The sequence below is a fragment of the Podarcis gaigeae genome (assembly GCF_964106915.1).
Source record: "Podarcis gaigeae genome assembly, chromosome: 17".
In the NCBI taxonomy this organism is placed as follows: Eukaryota; Metazoa; Chordata; class Lepidosauria; order Squamata; family Lacertidae; genus Podarcis; species Podarcis gaigeae.
This window is the reverse complement of record NC_139694.1, coordinates 27,684,926-27,706,828: the sequence shown is the minus strand read 5'-3', so window position 1 is coordinate 27,706,828 and position 21,903 is coordinate 27,684,926. Positions and strand designations below refer to the sequence as shown.

Sequence of the window (21,903 nt, the reverse complement as noted above, 5' to 3'; positions counted from 1 at the left end):
GCAAAGGGAGGAGAGAGGCCCCCTTGCCCCCCAGCTAGTGGAAGCTATGGGACTGTCCTATCTTCATATAACTAGGAGCAAGTACCCCTTTCCTGCCCCGATAACTACAATCAGGTTCAGAGCTCACTTCTTACTGTGATTTATGTGCTATTTGTGCTTTTTTAAAACAACAACAACAACAACAACAACAACAACAACTTGTCATTGCTTAGACTCTTCCTGGGATATTATAACGAAAGCAAAAGAAATATTTGGTCTCTTTCATCTTGTTCATCTGTGTAACTTTGCTCGATCTAAGCAATTGGAAGTGTTAATATTTCACAACAACAGTTATCTAATTTGGGTGTTTGTAATTGGCGCAATTATCTCTTTTTTACAGTTGGAACTAATGCTTTAAGTATCTGACTGTTTGACCAGACAAAATGACCAACCCTGCTTCTTCAATACCTCTGTGCAACGCAAAAGCATACATCCTGTCAGAAATTGATTTCCATTTTACTTGCTTTTTACAGTGCTGGGCATCTCTAAGTTAGTTCACTTGGCTTTTGCATTTCCTTTACATAAAACGAAATTAAAGAACTAGTGGGTTTGTAGGGTCAGAATGGTACTTATGAGATTTACAAGACCTGCTCGCATGTGTTTTCTCTCTGTCTGTTTTGTTTTTTTTAAAAAAGGATATTGGTTTGAAAGTGTTTGCTGCATATAAGTTTAAGAATTCAGGAAGATGTAACATAGCTTAAAGAGAATGGAGGGTTTGAAGTTCTGCTACCACATGCAGAGAGAGTACATTTTAGCCTAGATTATTGCAGCCATTGGAAAACAATGAATGTTCGTGAATTAGCTATGCGACTAAAATGAACTGTTTTCTCTTTGTTAAGTTCTTCTTACTTGTCAAGATGATGATTATGATGATTGCATTAGGATTTGCAAACAAATCCCTGCCAGTAACTGGTGACTTTGACCAAGAACCGTAGCAGAATTCTCTTGGAATACACAAAGGCAGTTGTACACAAGTGCACAATTTGTTCACTAAATGTGGTGTTTAGTGTTTGTTTCAGGGGATTGTGGAAGTTTGGGCTTCATACAGAGTGGAAAAAATAATTACTTTCCCCCAAAGAGAATTATTTCATTCTTATCTATAAAAGCATGAAGTCTTGTTCTGTCCTAAACGTCAAACTGATCTAGTCAGCTAATGGTTTTTCTTGATGTTATAGAACATTATTAGGGGTAGCTGTTTTCCAGGGTGTGTAGCTTTGCGTTCCGGGCCGGGAAAAATCTGTCTTTCGTGAGTGAACTGTTGATTCCTCAAGATAACCCCCCATAGCTGTTGGACGGCAGTGTTATTTTGGTTGTGACCTTGAAATGCTGTTCTTCTCTGAAGAACCTGTTTCAAAAGAAGTCATATGTGTCCGCAAATTTTGCTTGGAAAATGAGGTTTCCATTTGTGGATGTGGCTGTCAAAGCTTCCATTATTTGGAAACTTAAATTGTAAAAATCTAGGGCGTAGAGGCAGGAAAGGCTCTGCATTTTTATCTTACCTGAGGAGCTATCCTTCCTTGTACAGCAGTTGGCCTGCCCTGGTCTTCTAAGAAATTTTATACGATATTTACAACAGGGCAGTCATTTGATTCCTTTCCCTGATACTACAAATTGCAATGTGATGGCCTGGTGTGTGAGAAGTTGGTTGCTTTTGTTAGAAGAACTACTTAAATACGGGTCATTCTTTACATGCTCTACCTATCTTTGCTAAAGCTCAGGTACAACGAACCATTAAACTGTATATATTGTGTAGCATTGTTTTTTTTCATGAAGCAGCATGAACAAAAAATTTCCACAACATTCTCAGTGGATTGGAAAGCATGTTTTAAGTCTAGCCACCTAAAACCATTAGGTGGAGATCAGAGCTTGCCACTCACATAGAGGAACAATGTTGTTTGAAATTGTTCACTGGTCATTATCGCAGCATCCTTTGCCTCCATCTTTTTACTGTTGAGGAATGAAACATAACTTGATTTGGGGCTGCAAATTCTATGTAATTAGGGTTTTTTCCACATTTTCTGTATTGCCCTTCAGCAGAGATTCTGGGAGAATTAACATTTAGGATTGCACTTCACTAGTCAGTAATGCAGGATTGGGGCATAGATTCCGGACTTTGGGGAAGTCACTATATTTCAGCCTTGTTTCCCTGTTTGTGTGTGTGTTCTTTTAATGGAAGCACCAGCCTCCTGGTAATATTGGGTTCTTATTTTTATAATCTCATATATGCTTATCTCCCCCCCAGCTTCATTTTTGTCCTTTTCTTTAATCGAAGACTTTGAGCAGTTAATGTGGTTAAATGCAGACAGAAAACACATGTGTTGCCAAGTAAAAAAGAGAAATTGCAGCTTTTATATCGTCATTAGGGATTCTTGATTGATCTTAATAATTGCAGTGAGTCTTAGGAAAGAAGATGAGAGCAAAGTTATATCCTCATCTCCAAGTATACCAGGCCTTTTTTACACTATAGCTAGCACTTTGAAATGTTCTTGGAACACCAGAAAGGATCAGTATCAACTTGGCAGCAGTGTGCTTCTAGTTGCATTTGGAACAATCTGTGGCCTCTGAACATTTGCCAAGGGCATCCCTGACAGTTTGTTAAAATAATGAACCCCTTGGGTTAAAAAATAGTACTTAGAACATGCTGTATGAATAACTGACAAAAACTTAGCATAAACTTACACTCATTTTGGGGGGAGAAATGATTTGTGAATTGGGCACTGACATGTCTACCCATCTGATTCGGAAACCAGTTCCTGAATTCTAGATGAATGCTACAGAAACAGTAGTTTGGTTTAATAAACTTTTATTTCCTTGTTGGAGAATAGCTTGATGCTAAGTTGGGGGTGGTTGGGAGCTTAGTTTAGGATGAAGAAGATTTACTCCAGGATAGACTTTTCAGCCATGAAACTTCTGTTTATTTTACCCACTTTGAAGAGAACAGCTCTGGGGGAACTTTTTCCTGAAAGTCATTCTCAAGCGATGACTCAAGCTAGGAAGCCCTAGGACATGTAAGCACTGCTCAGTTTTAAAGATTCCACTTACGGTAATCTTTAGATCTTAATGAATGTAATGTTGCATTTCACGACAGACGAAGAAATGAATCAGCGGTAACAACTGGTGTAAAAGCAAGCACGTCGTGTGGTGTCCATTTTGTTTGTCTATAGTTGACTGTTTTCTAACCCGTAGGAAGAACCGAAGAAAGTCCGCTTTGACTATGACCTATTCCTTCACTTGGAAGGCCACCCACCTGTAAATCATCTTCGCTGCGAAAAGCTCACATTCAATAACCCAACGGAAGAGTTCAGAAGAAAGTTGCTGAAAGCAGGAGGGGTAAGTCCTGTCTCTATGTCCAGAAACCATATGAAGGAGGCTGTATGCACAATCCTTGGTAAAGTCTCGGCATTGCAGAGTTTGATTTCTCACCCCCAGCCCAGAATGCTTTTGAGTAGAAAAGACATGTTTTTTGCACCAGTGACCTGAACCCCGCAAAAATAAGTACGGAATGTGCAACATTCAGCCCAGCAGACAGTCACAAGATCAAACTACTACTTACGGGCCTATCAGCTTGAAGTTAATGTAGAACCAATTCATGCATTTCATATCCATAAAGTAAGACAGTAATTCTGAAAATGCTTGGCCAGTTTAAGATCCAAAATCAGTGAGACTGTGTTTACACTGTTGCAGACAGGACTGCACTGTTCCTACAAGATCCTGTTCAGTTTGCGGCTGATTCTAGATAGAGCTTTGTCGCCAGAAGCCCAAGATCAGTAAAAAGCCTTCTATTAGCTGTGGCCTTTTCTAGACTTGCCACAGTCATCCTTACTTTGGTAACATCCAGAGGTTGATTTCTGTAATGCCCAGAAACTCCAGTTTCTGGAGTTTATTTAAAAAATATTATTTAAAAAATATTTATTTAAAAAATAAAAAAGGCTGCTAGGTTCTCTGAGAAGTCAGTAACCAGAGACAGGATGTAGGAAGCATATTAAAAAAGGTAAAGGCACCCCTGATCATTAGGTCCAGTCGGGGCCGACTCTGGGGTTGTGGCACTCATCTGGTTTTACTGGCTGAGGGAGCCGGCGTACAGCTTCCGGGTCATGTGGCCAGCATGACCAAGCCGCTTCTGGCGAACCAGAGCAGCGCACGGAAACACCGTTTACCTTCCTGCAGGAGCGGTACCTATTTATCTACTTGCACTTTGATGTGCTTTTGAACTGCTAGGTTGGCAGGAGCAGGGACTGAAGAACAGGAGCTCACCCCGTCGCGGGGATTCGAACCGCTGACCTTCTGATCGGCAAGTCCTAGGCTCTTTGTAGTTTAACCCACAGCGCCACCCGCATCCCAGGAAGCATATTATTCAGTGCTTAAATGGACTGGGCTGGTTGCGGGTCTGTTTCCGAGTGCATTTCAAAGTGTTTTTCTTTTTACGACCCTACATAGCACCTGAAAGCATTTTCTTTCCATATCAGCCTGTGTTGTGGGTTAAGAACATTGGTGGTGTGTTTTCTTATCCAGAACAAGGTCGGTGGCTACTGGGAAAGGAGCTGTCTCAGGTGCCCCCACTTGTAGAGCTATTTCATAATTTAGCTTCTTGTAGAACCAAAAATTATGAAAATGGCTTCACGTTTATTTCTTTTACTTCCAGCAAGTAGCAGGATTTCTTGCCCCAGGAGAGTAAAATTTGCTGTTTTTTGTTTTTGCTTGCATTTTCAAACTTATTGAAAGAAAGTTAAATTGACTCTTGTTATACATTTAATTTACAGAAAGCGCAAAAGATGTGAGGATTTTTTATTTTGCTCCCCCCTAACATGGCCAGCATAACAGAACCACAACTCTGGAATCTAGATTTCATATATTATTGGAGTGCATAGATGCTCAGTACTTAAATCTACTTTCCAGCAGTATGCTAGGTGATAAGTTCATGACCTAGATTCCTCCAGGAATACTTGAGGTGCAAAAAGTTCCCAGCTGCGGCATCAACGTAGCTATCTGTTCCACTGTCATTTTACTGGACTGCTTATTAGCCGGCTGAATGACTAAAACGGGCAACAGAAATCGAATGACCTGCAATCTCAAATCAGCCCTAAAGCCTGAACAGTAGTAGTTGCTACTTATAACCTTGCTAGCACCTTGCGCAGTATTGAGAGAAGGTGTTAGGGCAGGGGTCGGCAACCCGCGGCTCCGGAGCCACATGTAGCTCTTTTACACCTTTGCCGCGGCTCCAGGGCGGATACTAGCGAGGGGAGGAGGCGCATTGTGCACCCCGACACTCCCCACCCACTGTGGCGGGCACTGTACTGGCTGTGACGTCGCATGGGGGCGGTGCGTTCGTTAGTCACGCACCGTCCCGACGTCACCTTCCCGCCCGCCCGCTACATTGTAAGGGGCATGTACGCTGGTCACTGCATTGAAAGGGGGCATGTACGCTGGTCACTGTTTTGAAGGGGAGTGAAGAACACACACACACACACAAAAAGGTAACTTGTTAATTTAACGTTTATTTCTATGAGGAGGAGGAGTAATTCTGAGGGGTCAAACAAAGAAATAATTTAAAAAGTGACAAAAAAGTTATTTTTATAATGACGAGTTTTGCGGCTCCCAGTTTTTTTTTTCTTTGGAAACGAGTCCAAGTGGCTCTTTTTGTCTTAAAGGTTGCAGACCCCTGTGCTAGGGAGAAGGAGCAGGCTGATTTTTTAGCTAGAAAACATCATCAAGCATTTTCTCTCTTTGCATGACTATAGGGAAGCAAGCTGGAAGAGGCATCTCAAAGCCAAATGGCTAGAATTAGTATGTGTTCAGGATGTGTTCATTAATAACACCCACCCCCCCCACACACCGTATTTTTCGCTCCATAAGATGCACTTTTTTCCTCATAAAAAGTAAGGGGAAATGTCTGTGCGTCTTATGGAGCGAATGTGTGGTCCCTGGAGCTGAATTGCCCAGGAACAAAAAGCAGATCGTGCTTTTTTCTTTTTTCTTCTTCTTCTTCTTTTTTTTTTAGAAAGAGGGAAGTGGGTGTTGAAACGAAGCCGCTGATCGCCAAGCGATCGGGAGGAAGATAAGGCTGCGGGTAAAGGAGGCTGCCGGGGGGGGGGGGGAAGAGGTAAAGACAGCGAACTTGCAAGGAGAGGAGACAAGAATACTTAAACAAGCAATGAGGAGAGAAATTAGAAGAAATGGAGGAGCAAAAAACAGCTCCAATTAAGGAAAAGACACTAAGGCAAACAAGAGGGAAGGCAACAGCTGATTGGCAAGCGATCGGGAGGCAGATAAGGGAGGCTAGCGATAAAGGAGGCTGCCTGGGAGGGGGAAGGTAAAAGCCCATGGATCCTCAGGATTTTTGCATTGGGTCACCCCAAATTCACCATCAGATCACATAGCATGTCCATGGCTACAACCTGCACCAAAAAACACACATATCCACTGTTTTGTGGGGCCGCAATGGCGCAAAAACATGGTTACAAAGCACGGATCCACATGGATCCTCAGGATTTTTGCATTGGGCTACCCCAAACTCACCGTCAAATCACATATCATGTCTGTGGCCACAGCATGAACAACAAAAATCACACACCCACTGTTTGGTTCAGAATATTTTTTTTTCTTGTTTTCCTCCTCTAAAAACTAGGTGCGTCTTATTGTCAGGTGCATCTTATGGAGCGAAAAATACGGTATATATCAGTTATGCTTCTCTGGGCTCTTCTAACAGCATTTTTAATATGGATTTTTTTTTTCAGTCAGTCTGTCCTTTCCCTTGATGGTGAACTCCAAATTATACTAAAATTGATGTCAGTTATGTACGCCGACGGCAGAAACCAGAGTTTGATTTGAGTGCCCACTTCCAAGAACTTTGCTTTAGATCCTCAGCTGTTTTATAAATCTTACTAATGCTTCCATTTTAAAATAGATCATGGTAATGTCAGATGGGACCTCAGCTGCTTCAGGACAGAGTCTTCACCTCCTGAACCTTCCCAGTAATTCCCTGTCTTTTTCTGAAGTGAAGAAGAAATCATCTCATGGGCCGAAGGTGAGAGGCATAGGAGGATAATTTGGGATGTGCGTTGGTTGAGGGTTTTGAAAGCTGTGTGGCCAAGAAGCAAGTGACAAGTTCAGAGCAATACTTAAATCAGGTGACTGAATGACCAGTCATAGTTCTAGAAAATATTTATCACCCTTGAACATTTCAGATTTTCTTCCATTTATTTGCCTTTCAAAGTGAGGTGAATTATGTGCCTTCAATCTATGTGCATAAATGGCCATTTTTCTTAGCAGATGTTAAATGTGCAAATATGAACATAGGTTTTTGCACCTTATACCCTAACCTGAAGAGTAACATACATTAGAAACTGAACAATGCAGTCATCAATGCAGTTTTCATTCATCCACGAAAGTCTGGTAATAGAATGTATACAAGTTTCCTCCCATTTCTCAATAAGGACCAGGCAAAGTTTAATTCAAGTAGCCTTTATTGGCATCACATAAGAACATTCAGAATATATTTAAAATAGATAGGGCAGTGCAATCTTGTCGCCACCCCAACAGCACAGTCACCCGCCAAAGGGCAGAAGGAGTGGGCAATCCGCCTCATCTCTGAGGGTGTCGAGCAAGGGCAGGATCCTGTAGCATACTTTGGCGACAAAAAATCAAATAGAGGAACTTAACTACTGTCTTGGTAAGCTCCTGGTCTCTCGCCTGTAATAAGAAGTGCATAACCTCTGATATCCATGTTGGAACACATAGATGGTCTAGAAATTGTTGGTGGAGATCATCATACATTTTACAGTTAAGGGCCCTGTGAGCTAGAGTGTCCACCAGGTGGGCCTCACATGGGCAGATCCTATCTCCTTTGCCAAACCCACAAACCTACCCCAAAGGAGGTTAGAAGGAATAGAATGGAACCTAGGCAGCGAAAAGGCCCTTCTTTCTTGCGGATTAAACAAAGTTCCAAACCACTTTTCAGCAGCAGAAATCAGGTTAGATAAAATGCCAAGGAAAGCTGAATGTTAACTGTGTTCTGGGGAGCTTGTGGTTTTACTACTATGGGGAGCTAAGCCCCTAATTATCTTCACTTTTAAGAGCATTTCTGCACATATTTTAATTCTTGGGTGTTTTGTGTAGCCAAGACCTTTTTAACTTGGGTGTTTTGTGTAGCCAAGACCTTTTTAACTTGCAGTAGGAAGAGACCTCAAGGATCATGTAGTCCAACCTCCTGCAAGCCAGGAATCTCTTGCTCAGGTTGGGGCTTAAACCCACAGCCTTGAGATTAAGAGTCTCCTGCTCTGTTGGCTGAGCTATTTTCCAAATCTATGTGAAATGCAGGTGGCTAGCAGTGATTTAACATTATGACAAGGTCCAAGCAAATGGCAAACTATTTATTTATTTGTCAGGAAGGAATAAACATGCTTCATCAGAAAACTCTCTGTGGGGTGCACATGATAACACTACCAACAAAAACTGAAAGAAGTCAGCAAAACTTTAAACAAACATCAGATAGCAAAAATAAATTGTCTTGGTAGGCTTCCTGAAGTAAAAGTTTTCCAACTAGCTATTGCATGTATCCATGCTTGAGGAACGCAAGCTGGATTTCTGTGTGTGTGTGTGTGTGTGTGTGTGTGTGTACACACACACACACACACACACACACACATACATATATACATACACACACACACACACACACACACACACACACACACACTGGGTGTTTTGTGTGTTAAACTTAAACTGTTGCCTGTTTTGTGAAGAGGCAAAGCTAGAAATGGCAGGCAATACAATAGAAGAATGCCATCGTCAGTATATAACTTAAAAGCCAAGAAAATTTGTAAGCTGCTTTTTGTTAGTGGTCATTTTTGCATTAAAATGTGTTGCATTTAATTGCTTTTTCAAAATTTTTTTTTTTTAAAAAACTATGTCGTAATTGGAGTCATCTGCTTTATTCCTAAAAGGTTATACTAAGTGTGGTGAAGTCAGTTTATCGTAAGATTGCATGTTAGTATGGATATTTGAACTGTTTGGATCATAATTTGAACTGTTCATATCTAATGCTGGCCAACTTTTTTCCAAGCTGGGATCCAGCCTTATCTCAGGCAACCCCATTATTGTCATGCGTTCCCCAAAAGCATTGCTTAAAAACAGGAAAGCTAGATTTCAGCTGCAACTGGAAGAGAGAATTGGCAGACCATTTACATGTGATGGTTTCTTTGGGTCCTGGGAGGTGTATTGTCAGTGTGTTGCATGGTCCATCACTTTTTCTCATGGTTGGCTCTGCAAGTAGTTGATGAAGAAAGCAAACCAAGAATTAACTTTTCATTATATAATATCTTGCACACATGCACGAGTTACTCGAATTCTTCCGTGACTTTATCTGCGTGGTTATGGTGTTTGAATGCAATGGATTGTCCATTCGACTTGCACGAGGATCTCATGAACTACAATCACGAGGTTGCAAAGAGGGTCAGTTCCCTCGAATTGGTCTTATGTGTATGTGTTACGCCATCTATAGGATTCATTCCAGTACACACCCCACAAATATGACAAATTATGTCATATCTGGTCACGTAGTTTAAGTGCACAATTTTAGCAATAGGATTAAAGATTCAGAGCTGTATTCTAATTCATTGGTTTCAAAGGAATTCAGTTTACTTCATGCTAGATTTTGCCTTTTAAAAATGTTTGGCAATAAGAGGAATACCCTCCTAACTTTCACTTTGGGGGGTATCTAGCAGGTTAACTAAAACTTAAAATAAAACATTCCATTTAAGGAGTGCTGGGTTCCTATTTGCTGTATCTACTTTATGATTTAACAACACCAACCTGTTAGATAAAATAGTGTTGTTGTTGTTGTTGTTTAAATATCTATTTTGCTGTTCATAGTATTTTCCCTCACATAGTGGTAAGCAGTAGTAATACAACACAACACAACAACACAACACAACACAACACAATACAATACTTTGTAGATAAATACAAAGACAAAAATTCCTTTGTATGGAACACCCTCCCACCAGATGTCAAACAGATAAACAACTATTTGACTTTTAGAAGACATCTGAAGGCTGTTCAGGGAAGTTTTTAATGATTGATATTTTATTTTGTTTTTAATATTTTGTTGGGGGCCGCATGGCAACCCAGGCAGATGAGCAACAGATAAATAATAAAAGAATAAAAAATACTATTATTATTATTAAAAGTTAACTTTGTGGTTTCCATTGTTGCAGGACCCAAGTAAGATTATAAGCACTTGCAGCAGCAGCAGCAGCAACAGTTTTTCAAAGCCCCATAAAATAACTAAGGAGCACAAGGAGAAATCTTCTAAAGACTCGAAAGAACATAAAAGTGCCTTCAAAGAACCTTCCAGGGAACATAACAAATCTTCCAAAGAGTCCTCCAAAAAACCCAAAGAAAACAAACCACTAAAGGATGAAAAAATTGTTCCTAAAATGGCCTTCAAGGAACCCAAACCCATGTCAAAGGAGCCAAAATCCGAAAACAACATCCTTACCATAGCAGGTGGACAGCAACAAGAGAAGAAAGCCCCCACGAAAAGGCCTCCGGGGATGGATTCTGAGGATCTTGCAGCCAAAAAGAAGAGGAAAAGTGGCTCGGAGGCTTTATTTAAGAGTTTTTCCAGTGCTCCCCCACTGATACTTACTTGTTCCACGGCGGACAGAAAACAGACAAAGGATAAATCTCAGTTTAAGATTGGGAAAGTCAAAATGGAAAGCGAGACACTGGAAAAGAAGAAGACCACATTACCCCCCTTTGATGATATTGTGGATCCTAACGATTCCGATATGGAGGAGAACATGTCCTCGAAATCTGAAGTAAGGCTTTTATATGGCTATTATCCCTTCCTCAGTTTATCCCTTAAAAAAAAAGAGAGAAAAGGATGTACATAATAGGTGGTATCAAACTTAAGTTTTACTCAGAGCAGGGGTAGGTCCATTAATTTAATTGGGTCTACTCTGTGCAGTTTAGTTGAGCAGCACTGTGTGCGCGCATAGCTGTCAAGCGTCCCTTATTTGGCGGGACAGTCCCTTATCCCAGCGCCATGCCCCGCTGCTGTCCCTTATTGATGATGTCCCTTAAATAAGCTACTGAAGGTAATGGGGCCCTTTCTATGTCCAGCTGTCCTTTGTCAACAACACATTGTTGCTGTTTTTTTTGTGTTGAATATATGTTATATGGTAATTTATGGACCTAATAGTTATCTAAAGCCATTTGCACGCAACGAAATATGTATTTTATCAAAGTAATTGTTGATCCCTTATTTTCGAGGCTGCTGGTCCCTTATTTTTAAATCTGTAAGTTGACAGCTATGTTTGTGCAGGTTCTGTTTCGTTATTCAAAACCATGGAAATTGGCTGTTGGCACACTTTCATTTGCAGATGCTTTGGCTGATTTCATTTTTGACCCTCTCGGGAGTTGCATCAGTTTGTTGTTGCTTTATTAATAATGCTGCAGAAATGTGCGTTAACGGAGGCCGTTCAATGTGATTGCTTCTCGCTGCCAGGAAACAGATTGGGTTTTATGATTATTTTTTTCTTGTGGGCAGACGTGTTATAGCGTATACTAATTGATGCATGCAAAGGGATAATACATTGAAAATCGGCTTTGAATGGGAAAGAGATGTGTAAGTTTGTATATGATTGCAATGGCTCGTTCTTAGCCAAGATGCTAATTGCTTGCCCACGTATGCTTAAGATACCATTAATTGCTAGGGGTCCCTCCAAGGCCCATTCATAGAAGTGTGTTCATCACTTATCTCAGCTTGGTAACTTAAAGATGAATATGCATATGGTCTAGAACAGTATTGTGTGTCCAGTTGACATTGTGGGGTTAAGCTGTTCTGACTGATAAGTCATCATTTGGTGCTAGTATTAATGAGTGTTGAACTTGCATTACATCACAAAGTAAAATTCAGCAATGTGTTAGGATTCATACTTCTGAAGTTCATGCTTGGGTGGGAAATATGAATTGGCTCTTAGATACTTGATAGTGTGAAATGAATGTAAACAGCAGAATATATTTTAAGCGTCACATGTACTTTAGCACGAATCTCTGAACAGATGGTTGTCTAGTAGAGGAATACATTTCATAGACTTCAGGGTTGTAAGGTGTTCTTTATGACAGAAAGGAGATGGTTATATTTAGTGAGTTGCCAACTGAGGATTGTAGGCTGCACCTCAGACCTATTAACCTCCATCATGAATATTCTGGGAGAATCAAAAGCCTTTATCTCGCCCGACTTGAGTTCTGTAAGTTTGCTTGCCTACTTTAGTCATCCACACTATTTGCTCTACAAAAAAAGTTCTGTGGTGAACTCCTGTGCTGTCTCTTTTTTTTGCTTATGAAAGTGTAATTTGGTGTGTAATGTGTAGTCTTTGTGGGGTTGGTGGGTCTTTGCATTAGGAAAGTAGACTAGGTGATTTTTTCCCCTATGCTTGTAGCACTAGATGATTTTCCTGGTTGTTGCTTTTTAAAAAGTTGATAGTTGTAATATTTAGAAGTTATATAGCACTCCAGAGTGCTTCAAGCGGACTTTCGGTACTTATTTTGTAGAAGGGATTGAAGCACAGGAAATTTAAAGGTAAAGGGACCCCTGGCCATTAGGTCCAGTTGTGGCCGACTCTGGGGTGCGGCGTTCATCTCGCTTTATTGGCCGAGGGAGCCGGCGTACAGCTTCCGGGTCATGTGGCCAGCATGACTAAGCCGCTTCCGACAAACCAGATCAGCACATGGAAATGCCGTTTACCTTCCCACCGGAGTGGTACCTATTTATCTACTTGCACTTTGACGTGCTTTCGAACTGCTAGGTTGGCAGGAGCTGGGACTGAGCAACGGGAGCTGACCCCGTCGCGGGGATTCAAACCGCCGACCTTCTGATCAGCAAGACCTAGGCTCTGTGGTTTAACCCACAGAGCCACCCACATCCCTACAGGAAATTTAGGTTTGTGCAATTACCGTGTATTAAAGTACTCTGCTGCCCTAGCACAACAACTGGAAAGTGTGGGATGAACAAATGACCAACAGGAAAACATATAAGCATCCCACAAGGAAATCAGAGCGATTGATCATGGTCATGTAACATCACAAACAAAATGGAACAAATGTTCAGTAATGAGTGGCTATAATCTAACCTTTGTGTGAGCTTTGTGCACGCAGTGTGGATAAAGGATAAATAGCTTGTCTGGAGAAGCTCTCTCCTATTGCTCCTATGCTCTGGAATTCCCTTTCCCAAGAGGTCTGTTTGGCTCCATTATTCACTGGTATTCAGGTAGCTGTGCTGACGTGGGTGTTCCCAGCTGGCGTATGTGAGGAGAGCTGTTTGAATTTGACATGGTGATGCTCAGTTTTTTGGATTAGTGCTGCTTTTAAGTAGTACAGTGGACTTTCAGGTTGCGAATGTGATCTGTGCACGATGCACGTTCGCAACCCGCAGCATTTGTAACACATAGTGGTGCGTCTGCGCACGCACAGGTGGCAATTTGGCACTTCTGCACATGAGCAAAGCGTGTTTTAGCGCTTCTGCGCATGCGCAACTGCTGAAACCCGGAAGTAACCCCTTCCAGTACTTCCGGGTTTCGGCGGTCCGTAACCCAAAAAAACCGCAACCTGGAGCGTCTGTAACTCAAGGTATGACTGTATTTGTTGCACGCTACCTTGGATGTCTGAGTGACAGGTAGAATATTGATGTTTTTAAATAAGCTTCCAGTTCAGTGAAAGGTTCAAATTGTCCAAAAGGCTGATTTACATAGAAATTGAAGGACACACAAATCTTGTTTGGTGATATATGCGATATGGGCACAGCAACAAAGCCAACAAGGTTTCCTGGCCCAGTATTACCTCCACACAACAACTTCTTCTTCTTCTTCTTCTTCTTCTTCTTCTTCTTCTTCTTCTTCTTCTTCTTCTTCATGCTACCTGTCTGACTGGGTTGCCCCAGCCATTTCCAACAATTTATAAAACCATAGTAAACAGTTGAACACTAAAAGCTTCCCTATATAGGGCCAACTTCAGATATAGAAGACACCTGAAAAGTCTTTTTAGAAGAGTCATAGTTCTTCATCTCCTTGGCATCTGCTGGGAAGGCGTTCCACAGGACGGGTGCCACCACCGAGAAGGCCCTCTGCCTGGTTCCCTGTACCTTCACTTCTCGCAATGAGAGAACCGCCAGAAGGCCCTCTGTGCTGGACCTCTGCGTCTGGGCTGAACAATGGGGGTGGAGACGCTCCTTCAGGTATTTTGGAATATTGTGAAGCTCCTTGACATCTGACGGGAGGCGGGTGCCACCACCGAGAAGGCCCTCTGCCTGGTTCCCTGTAGCTTCACTTCTCGCTATGAGGAAACCGCCAGAAGGCCCTTGGAGGTTGCCTAGGTTAACTTATTGGACTGTTAAAAAGGTAAAAAGGGGTAAAGGGAAGACAATGCACACAGCCCTGAGCTCCTGGGAGGAAATGCAAGATGTAAATATATAATTCCATTCCTGTTAAAAAAACCCAAAAAACATTCATGTAAAGAAAAATAAGCATGCACAAAGCCAGAAAGGCACCCCTCCTCTTCCTTTAATTGCAACACTACAGTCCTGATGTTTTACAACAAAGCAAAAATCTTGCCAACCCTGAAGGTATAAATATACGTACACCACATATAGTAGTTTATTGTCAAAATCAGCTGGTCACTGCAGAATAGTTTTTAATTGCTTTACAAAATAGGATTAGAGAGGGAGAGAGATTAACATAATCCTATATCTGTTCAAAAATAAATCCCATTGATTTGCAGCACAATCCTAACCACCCACTCAAATTCTGTAGGATTTATCCCCAGGTGAATGGGATTAAAGATGGCAGCCTTACTCCCAGAAAAGTGAGCATAAGATCCTGGGAAGCACCAGATTCAAAGCAGGCTATGAATTAGACAAATTGAGCAGGCCAGGACAAAATAAACTTTTATAGCTTTTTATATTTAGAAACAACACTTAGCACATTTTAACAGCATCTTAAAAGTGGGTTGTGCTCTTTTATATTTCTCTTCAAAATTATTCAATAGATAAAATATATAATAAAGTGGTACCTCTGGTTACGTACTTAATTCGTTCCGGAGGTCCGTTCTTAAGCTGAAACTGTTCTTAACCTGAAGCACCACTTTAGCTAATCGGGCCTCCTGCTGCCGCCGTGCCGCCTGAGCACAATTTCTGTTCTCATCCTGAAGCAAAGTTCTTAAGCCGAGGTACTATTTCTGGGTTAGCAGAGTCTGTAACCTGAAGCGTATGTAACCTGAAGCGCATGTGACCCGAGGTACCACTGTATGCTATTCCTTACAAAAAAAGAAGAAAGAAACAACAAAACTATACAAGTTTTAGAAGACACCTGAAGGCAGCTCTGTATCAGGAACTTCTTGATATTTTTGATATTTTATTATGTATTTGTGTGTGTTGGAAACCGCCCAGGGTGCCTGGGGCAACCCAGCCAGATGGGTGGGGTATAAACAATAAAATTATTATTAATAATAATTATTATTATTCACCATACCAGGCTAAGTTCCGTGTGCTAGTTTGGGTTTATAAAGTCCTGTATAGCTTGGAACCAGGATACCTGAAAGATTGTCTCATCCTGTATATATCCAATTGATACATCCAGCTAAGGTGAGGAACTCCTGCAGGTACCATCTTCTCGTATGGTCCATTTCACACAGTCTAGGAATTGGGCCTTTAGTGTTATGGTCCCAACCCTTTGGAATCTCCTCCCATTAAATATTAGAGCGGAAAAGTGTCTGCTATCTTTTCAGCACTTACAGAAGTCTTCCTACAACCCTTTTTAAACTACAGATCTTTCCCAAAATTCCTCTGTGTTGGAATTGCTTTTAGGTGTTTTCTGTTTTATCTGCCCCGGGCTTATTTAAATTGGCAAGATATACATATATATGTGTGTGTGTTTTCACATTTTGGCCAAAGTGGATGAAATTTACAGACACATGAGCCCTTCCAGAGCGGCTCAAACCTGCCAAATTGCAGACAAATAGGCCCAGGGGATTTAATGCAGAGCACCTTCAAAGTTTCAAAACAAAAGAATTGAAGGCATGGTATTTTTTTTATTTTCTTATTTGTGGTTAACCCTTCTGAGGGGTTGAAAGGCTGGTGGGCGTAACTGGTGGTCTGATTCTGATCTGGAGGCACGTATTGTGCTAGGAAAAGATAAAGTAATTAATAGATTTACAGCGCAGTCCTTATACATGTGTATTCAGAAACAAGTCTCATTTGTGTTCTGTGGGGGTTACTCACAAGTAAGGGGTGTGGGGTTGCGTCCTAAGTGTTTGAAAACTTATGAGCTACATGGCCTTGTTAACAGCAGAAATATTTTGTTTTTAAGATAAAGGATAGTTCTAGATCACTTTTACTGCTCTTGATTTTTATTTTCAAAAAATAACTTTCTAATGTTGCTTTAAAAAGACTTATAGAAGTTACGTATTACTTACCCTTTTAAAATTAAATATTTTTAGAGAGAAGATTCAGACGCTACCTTTTTTTAACGCTAAACATCTAAAAATGACGCTAAAGGTTATGCACCCGGCAATTTTCTTTGCCGCTCTGACCAATGTAAAATGCTGATTAAAACTCGTGCTGCAGAGACAGGCTACATTTCAGCAGAATTTGTTTTTTAATGGCACCTCTTGGCCAGAAGAGGTAAATTAAAATTATCCCATCGCATAAAGGAGTTGTTGAGAATAAATACGTTGCTAGAAATCTGGTGGGATTTCACAGGGTGCTCAAAAGCTGAGTAAGTTTTAACTCCCTTGCAGCCTCATTCATAGACAGTTTATACTGTCTGGAGCCAAGCAATAAATAGCTTGCTAGAGGAACCATCATTAGGTTTTCCCATGATGAAAGCTACTTGCAGACAGAAGGTGGTCTTTCGTTTTATTTCTAAGGTGGGTCTTTAACGACTGTTTCTCTTAGTGTGGGGCAAAGGTTGTAAAACACAGAAAGGATGTGGCTGAAATTGCCTCCCTTCATTTTTATACCATGGCCCTAACTCAGTTACAACTAGGGCTGAAGGATGTTTCCGTTCCACGCTTTGAAATGCGCCTGATGCTCACCCACACAGAGATCTTGGAGGCAAACCATTTGTAAGCACAGACAAGCTACAGTTCCTTTATGAAAGTTTTAGCCAAAACATTGGCATTGAAAGAAACGGTTAATCAACAAGCATGTTGAAGATATTAATGCAGCCGAAATAGCTTTACACTTTGTAAGAAAAACGACGTTGCATTTCTTAGACGAGAACTGAACTTCCCAATAGCAACATTTTTCAATGGTCAGGTATAGAAAACTGCTGCTGACTTCTTTTGCCACTTCGGATAGTAAAAGCACGGCCGTTCAGTGGTAATTCTGAAATGGACTGGTGTTGCCGCAATTTCCACATGCAGCTGTCACTCTGCTGAGTAGAAACATTGAGTGATTTTTAACTGCGTATCATGGAATATGCTGCCTTTATCCTACGTGGAAATGTATACATGCTTTTAATTAGCAGAAATGTAATAGTTAATATATGGGACTATTAAATGCAATAAGGGATGCGGGTGGTGCTGTGGGTTAAGCCACAGAGCCTTGGACTTGCCGATCAGAAGGTTGGCGGTTCGAATCCCCGCGACGGGGTGAGCTCCTGTTCTTCAGTCCCTGCTCCTGCCAACCTAGCAGTTCGAAAGCACATCAAATTGCAAGTAGATAAATAGGTACCGCTCCGGTGGGAAGGTAAACGGCATTTCCATGCGCTGCTCTGGTTCGCCAGAAGCAGCTTCGTCATGCTGGCCACATGACCCGGAAGCTGTACGCTGGCTCCCTCGGCCAGTAAAGCGATATGAGCACCGCAACCCCAGAGTTGGTCACGACTGGACCTAATGGTCAGGGGGCCCTTTACCTAATAGTTAATATAACCCAGAAGCAAATTACCTGCAGGTATCAATACTAGGATGCTCATCTGATCAATAATCTCTGTCCATTGTGTCTAGATACCACAAATCTTGTGTTCAGTTGCACTACCACACTGTTACTCTAGACATTTAAGATTTTCCTTGTGTATGTTTCCTGGCAAAAACAAATCTCAAATGTTTTCCTACTTTTATCTAAACTATGCACACTGTTACACTGATATATACCGTATTTTTTGCACCATAGCACTCACTTTTTTCCTCTAGAAAGTAAGGGGAAATGTCTGTGCGTGTTATGGAGGGAATGCCTACGGGTGGCATGCCTACGGATTTTCCTCCTCTAAAAACTACGTGCGTGTTATGGTCGGGTGCGTGTTATAGAGCGAAAAATACGGTATATATTTTAAAAGATATCCTTGTTGTTTGAGGATGTTAAGCATTAATCTCAGCAGCAATCCGTATATTAACCACTGTGGTAGATCCTTTAAGGTATGAGTAACATTTATATGAGCTAGCAAAGCCATCTAGAAGCGCTTGTGTATTCAGGCAGGTCAAAATTCCATGCTGTGACTTTTGTTGGCTCTCATCTGAAGTGTGTACAGGAACCAGGCAAAGGGCGGGAGGGAAGGAAAGGTGTAAAATTTATGGCTATTGAGGCAGTGGGAAAGTAGCTCGGTCCACTTAAAACTCTAAAAGCTCTGCCTTTATCTTTTTTAAAGAGCTGTACAAAACTTCAATCACAGGATGTTTGATTTCATGAAAAAAAAAATGCCCGCCAGTTTCCTATACTGCGCCATGTAGCTGCATGATAACAAAATGCTTGGCCTTGTTTTCGCTGTCTGCCTGTGGTGGTGGGTCTTGCAGTATTTACACAAGGTGCTAACTGTTTTGTAAAGGGGAAACTTTGAAACCTCGGATCCCCTTATGGATTATTTCAGGCTGAACCTGCGGCTTATGAAAATAACTGTGGCCGAGAGAAGACGGGAGCGGGGTTCTGTTTTCTTGCTTTTCTATCAACACACCTCCCTGAAACAGGGAGAATGAAAGTCAGGAGCATCATCTCGTAAATAAGGATGGGGAACTTTTGTCAGCCCAAGCCCCACATGGGTGGGTACCGAGGCAAAAGTGAGCAGAGCAATAAGTGAATGCTACTTTTGTTCCGCTAGGCTAGTTTCTTACGCTCACACGTCTTCCCTTATTTTCCATCCTGGCAAAGAAGAAGGATTGTCAGAGTTCAAGGGACTCATTCCAGCCAGGAGGATGCAAAGTGGGTGTGATGGCCTGGGAATCAGATTCAGAGGCTGAACCTGAGGAATCCTAGCATGCACAGGATTCCCCGCCTCCAGAACCAGCTAAGCCGGGGGTGGGGCTTGAGCCTGAAGGGTCCTCACCTGTGCTGGATCCTCAGGTGCAGGCACCAGCTGAATCTGCTCTGCCTCCGGAGGTGATGGAGGACCCATTGTCTGCAGGTGCTCCTCTCCCAGCCCCGTCAGGGGAAGGTGAGGTTGCCTCTGGGTCCAGTAACCCTTCAGCGTCTCCTGAGCTGCAGAGGCTCAGGGCAGAGAGGCGGAGGGAGCTAAGTTCCCGCAGGAGGAGTGCTCGCCTTCAGGCCAGGAGAGGTGAGTCACCTGAGGATTGGAGCCGCCCTATGCCTCAGGGCAGATAAAAGCCAGCCAGCCCAGTCCCAGGTTGCGGGAGCAACATTGTTGGTAACCTGTTCCTGCCGGCACCCTGTCCTGCTCTTCTGCCAGAGTTCCTGACCCCACCTGACTCCTTGCCTTGGACCCAGCTTCAGCCTTGACGGACAGCCTCCATACCACACCCTTGACCTCGGACTGGACTCGGACTACGCTGCCCGGTAACCCCCCGGGACCAGCACAGTAGGGCTTGTAAGAGCTGCTTCTTGGGACAATGTCTCATCTGTAGAGTATCCCAAGAGCCAGATAGGGTGGCCTGCAAGTCTACATTTGGCCTCCATCCTTGAGGTGCCCTGTCAAGGATCCATATGGAAGTCTTAGAGGATCCATATAGACCAGTCTTAGAGTGAGGATGAGGCAGAGATCTTCTTCTGCCCAACCCAGAGCAGCTCCTTTAGCCACTGGCTGCACAGTCCCTCATCCACAAAGGAATTCACCCACCCCCAAGGGTTGGTGTGTGTGGAAGTCCCACCAGAATAGCCTGCAGAAATTCCAAGGTAGTGACAGGGAGGGATGAACTGGCCTGGTTTGACTGGATTCCAAGCTGTATTGCCATCACTTAACAGCATTGGGCTTAATTGCTACACCAACTCCTGGCTGGTGGGTTCCCCCTTCTGTCCCGATTTTCACACCAGCCTAGCGTTGCCATTGGAGGCTTTGGATGTGGCAGTGGCTATGCCACTCCATCATTCCTCTGCTTCCTGGCCTGGGTTTGGGTTTCTGTGCTCACCGTTGATGTGAACCAAATGCACCAAATACACATTTAGATGTTTGGTGATGACAATCCAAAGAGAATAATCAAGGAAATTACAGGTTGTGGCCAATGAAGTTATCTTGTTGCAAGAGTTCTGTAAGTGCAATGGAACTTCCTTTCCCTGCACACACCCCAAATCTGCTCTGCAAGATGTGGGAGCTCCCAGAATAGATTTGAGGGGCATGAGAAGAATGGGAGATGAAGTCCTGTTGCACAGACAGAAGTCCTTGTGCTGTTGAGACATTATTGGATGCAGCCCTGTTTGTTTTAAATTAGAAGGAGGAAAATGAAATGCAAAAACATTAGTGATGTTTTTAATGTGCTCAGTACATTATCCACAAAGAAATCAGGATGTGTTCTGAGTACGCCCTAGATAAGTTTGAATCTTTGTTGCCTTCGATTGCATGTGTGCCTATAGCAACATGGATGATAGATTTGCTGATCATAGCATCCTGCTGACTGTATAAATGCAAAATGTGCAGATCAGTATTTCCTTCACTAAAGATGGATGATAGGTGGAAATTATCTATCTATACCTATAATAAAAGTATAAGCATGTTGTCGCGCTGCAGTTTGCTTTGCCACAGAGAGGTGGTGGTGTGAACTACAATGTGACAAGAGTCAATATGGATGGGTGGCCCAGCTGATCTGCGGGGAGGTAGATCCTGAATAGGCTGCAGCAGCCTCCTCCCCCAGTAACCTGCTTGCTTTGCTGGCTCCTGCCTGCCAGCTCTGGGGCCTCTGCCCCCAGCACTTAGGTCCCCTGGCTAGCAGGTACCACTGCTGGTCACCCTGTTCCTCAGCCAGCTGGGGGAATCCTCTCCTTTTGCCGCTGATGAGGATGAAGAGTCAGCCTGCGAGGAGGAACAGCATGGGAAAGGGGGAACCAGTTAGAGGCAGTGGCCGGCTGGCCTCATAATCCCCAGCTGCTTCTGACCTCCTTCCTGCAATGATGCTGCAGCTGGGCCACCTCTTCAGCCTGATTGGCTACAGCATGAAGTGGAAAAGGGGAGGGTTGAGTGGGGTTAAATTGGGTGTTGAGGGAGGGAGGTTTAGGGATGGAGTGGGCAGGATTGGTAAGTGAAGCAAGCAGAGGTTTAAGTAGCCCCTAGTTTATTCTATTTATATATATATTTAAATCTATGTTTTTATATTTAATTTATGTTTTTATGTATATTTTCTTGCTGAAAGGTCGTTGTGGCAGTCACCTGGGCTTCTGCTGAATTAATGGCTTGCATATTTATTTATTTATTAAATTCCTTCCAGTAGCACCTTAAAGACCAACTAAGTTTGTTATTGGTATGAGCTTTTGTGTGTATGCACACTTCTTCAGATACCAAAAAGAGTTTATGAAAGTTGCACCATTAGTGTCTGTTTAATTAACTCTAAAATGCAGCTATGGTTCCAGCCAAAGATCTAATAATTTGTCTGTTATAAATTTTTAGTAGACTGTTCTGACCCGACTCTCTTTGTCTTGTAAAACCTCCAGGC

General features: G+C 42.4%; 1 protein-coding gene across 10 annotated transcripts in view; it reads left to right on the top strand.

The window, feature by feature from the left end:
• The window catches only part of MLLT3 (MLLT3 super elongation complex subunit), a 144,410-nt gene that overhangs the window by 85,013 nt on the left and 37,494 nt on the right, over positions 1-21,903 (top strand). For all 10 annotated transcript variants that reach the window (XM_083719068.1, XM_083719065.1, XM_083719067.1 and 7 more), the window contains 3 exons: positions 3,226-3,369; positions 6,944-7,063; positions 10,254-10,859. In XM_083719068.1, coding sequence (XP_083575194.1) covers positions 3,226-3,369; positions 6,944-7,063; positions 10,254-10,859 — 870 coding nt within the window. The remainder of the gene's footprint in view (positions 1-3,225; positions 3,370-6,943; positions 7,064-10,253; positions 10,860-21,903) is intronic.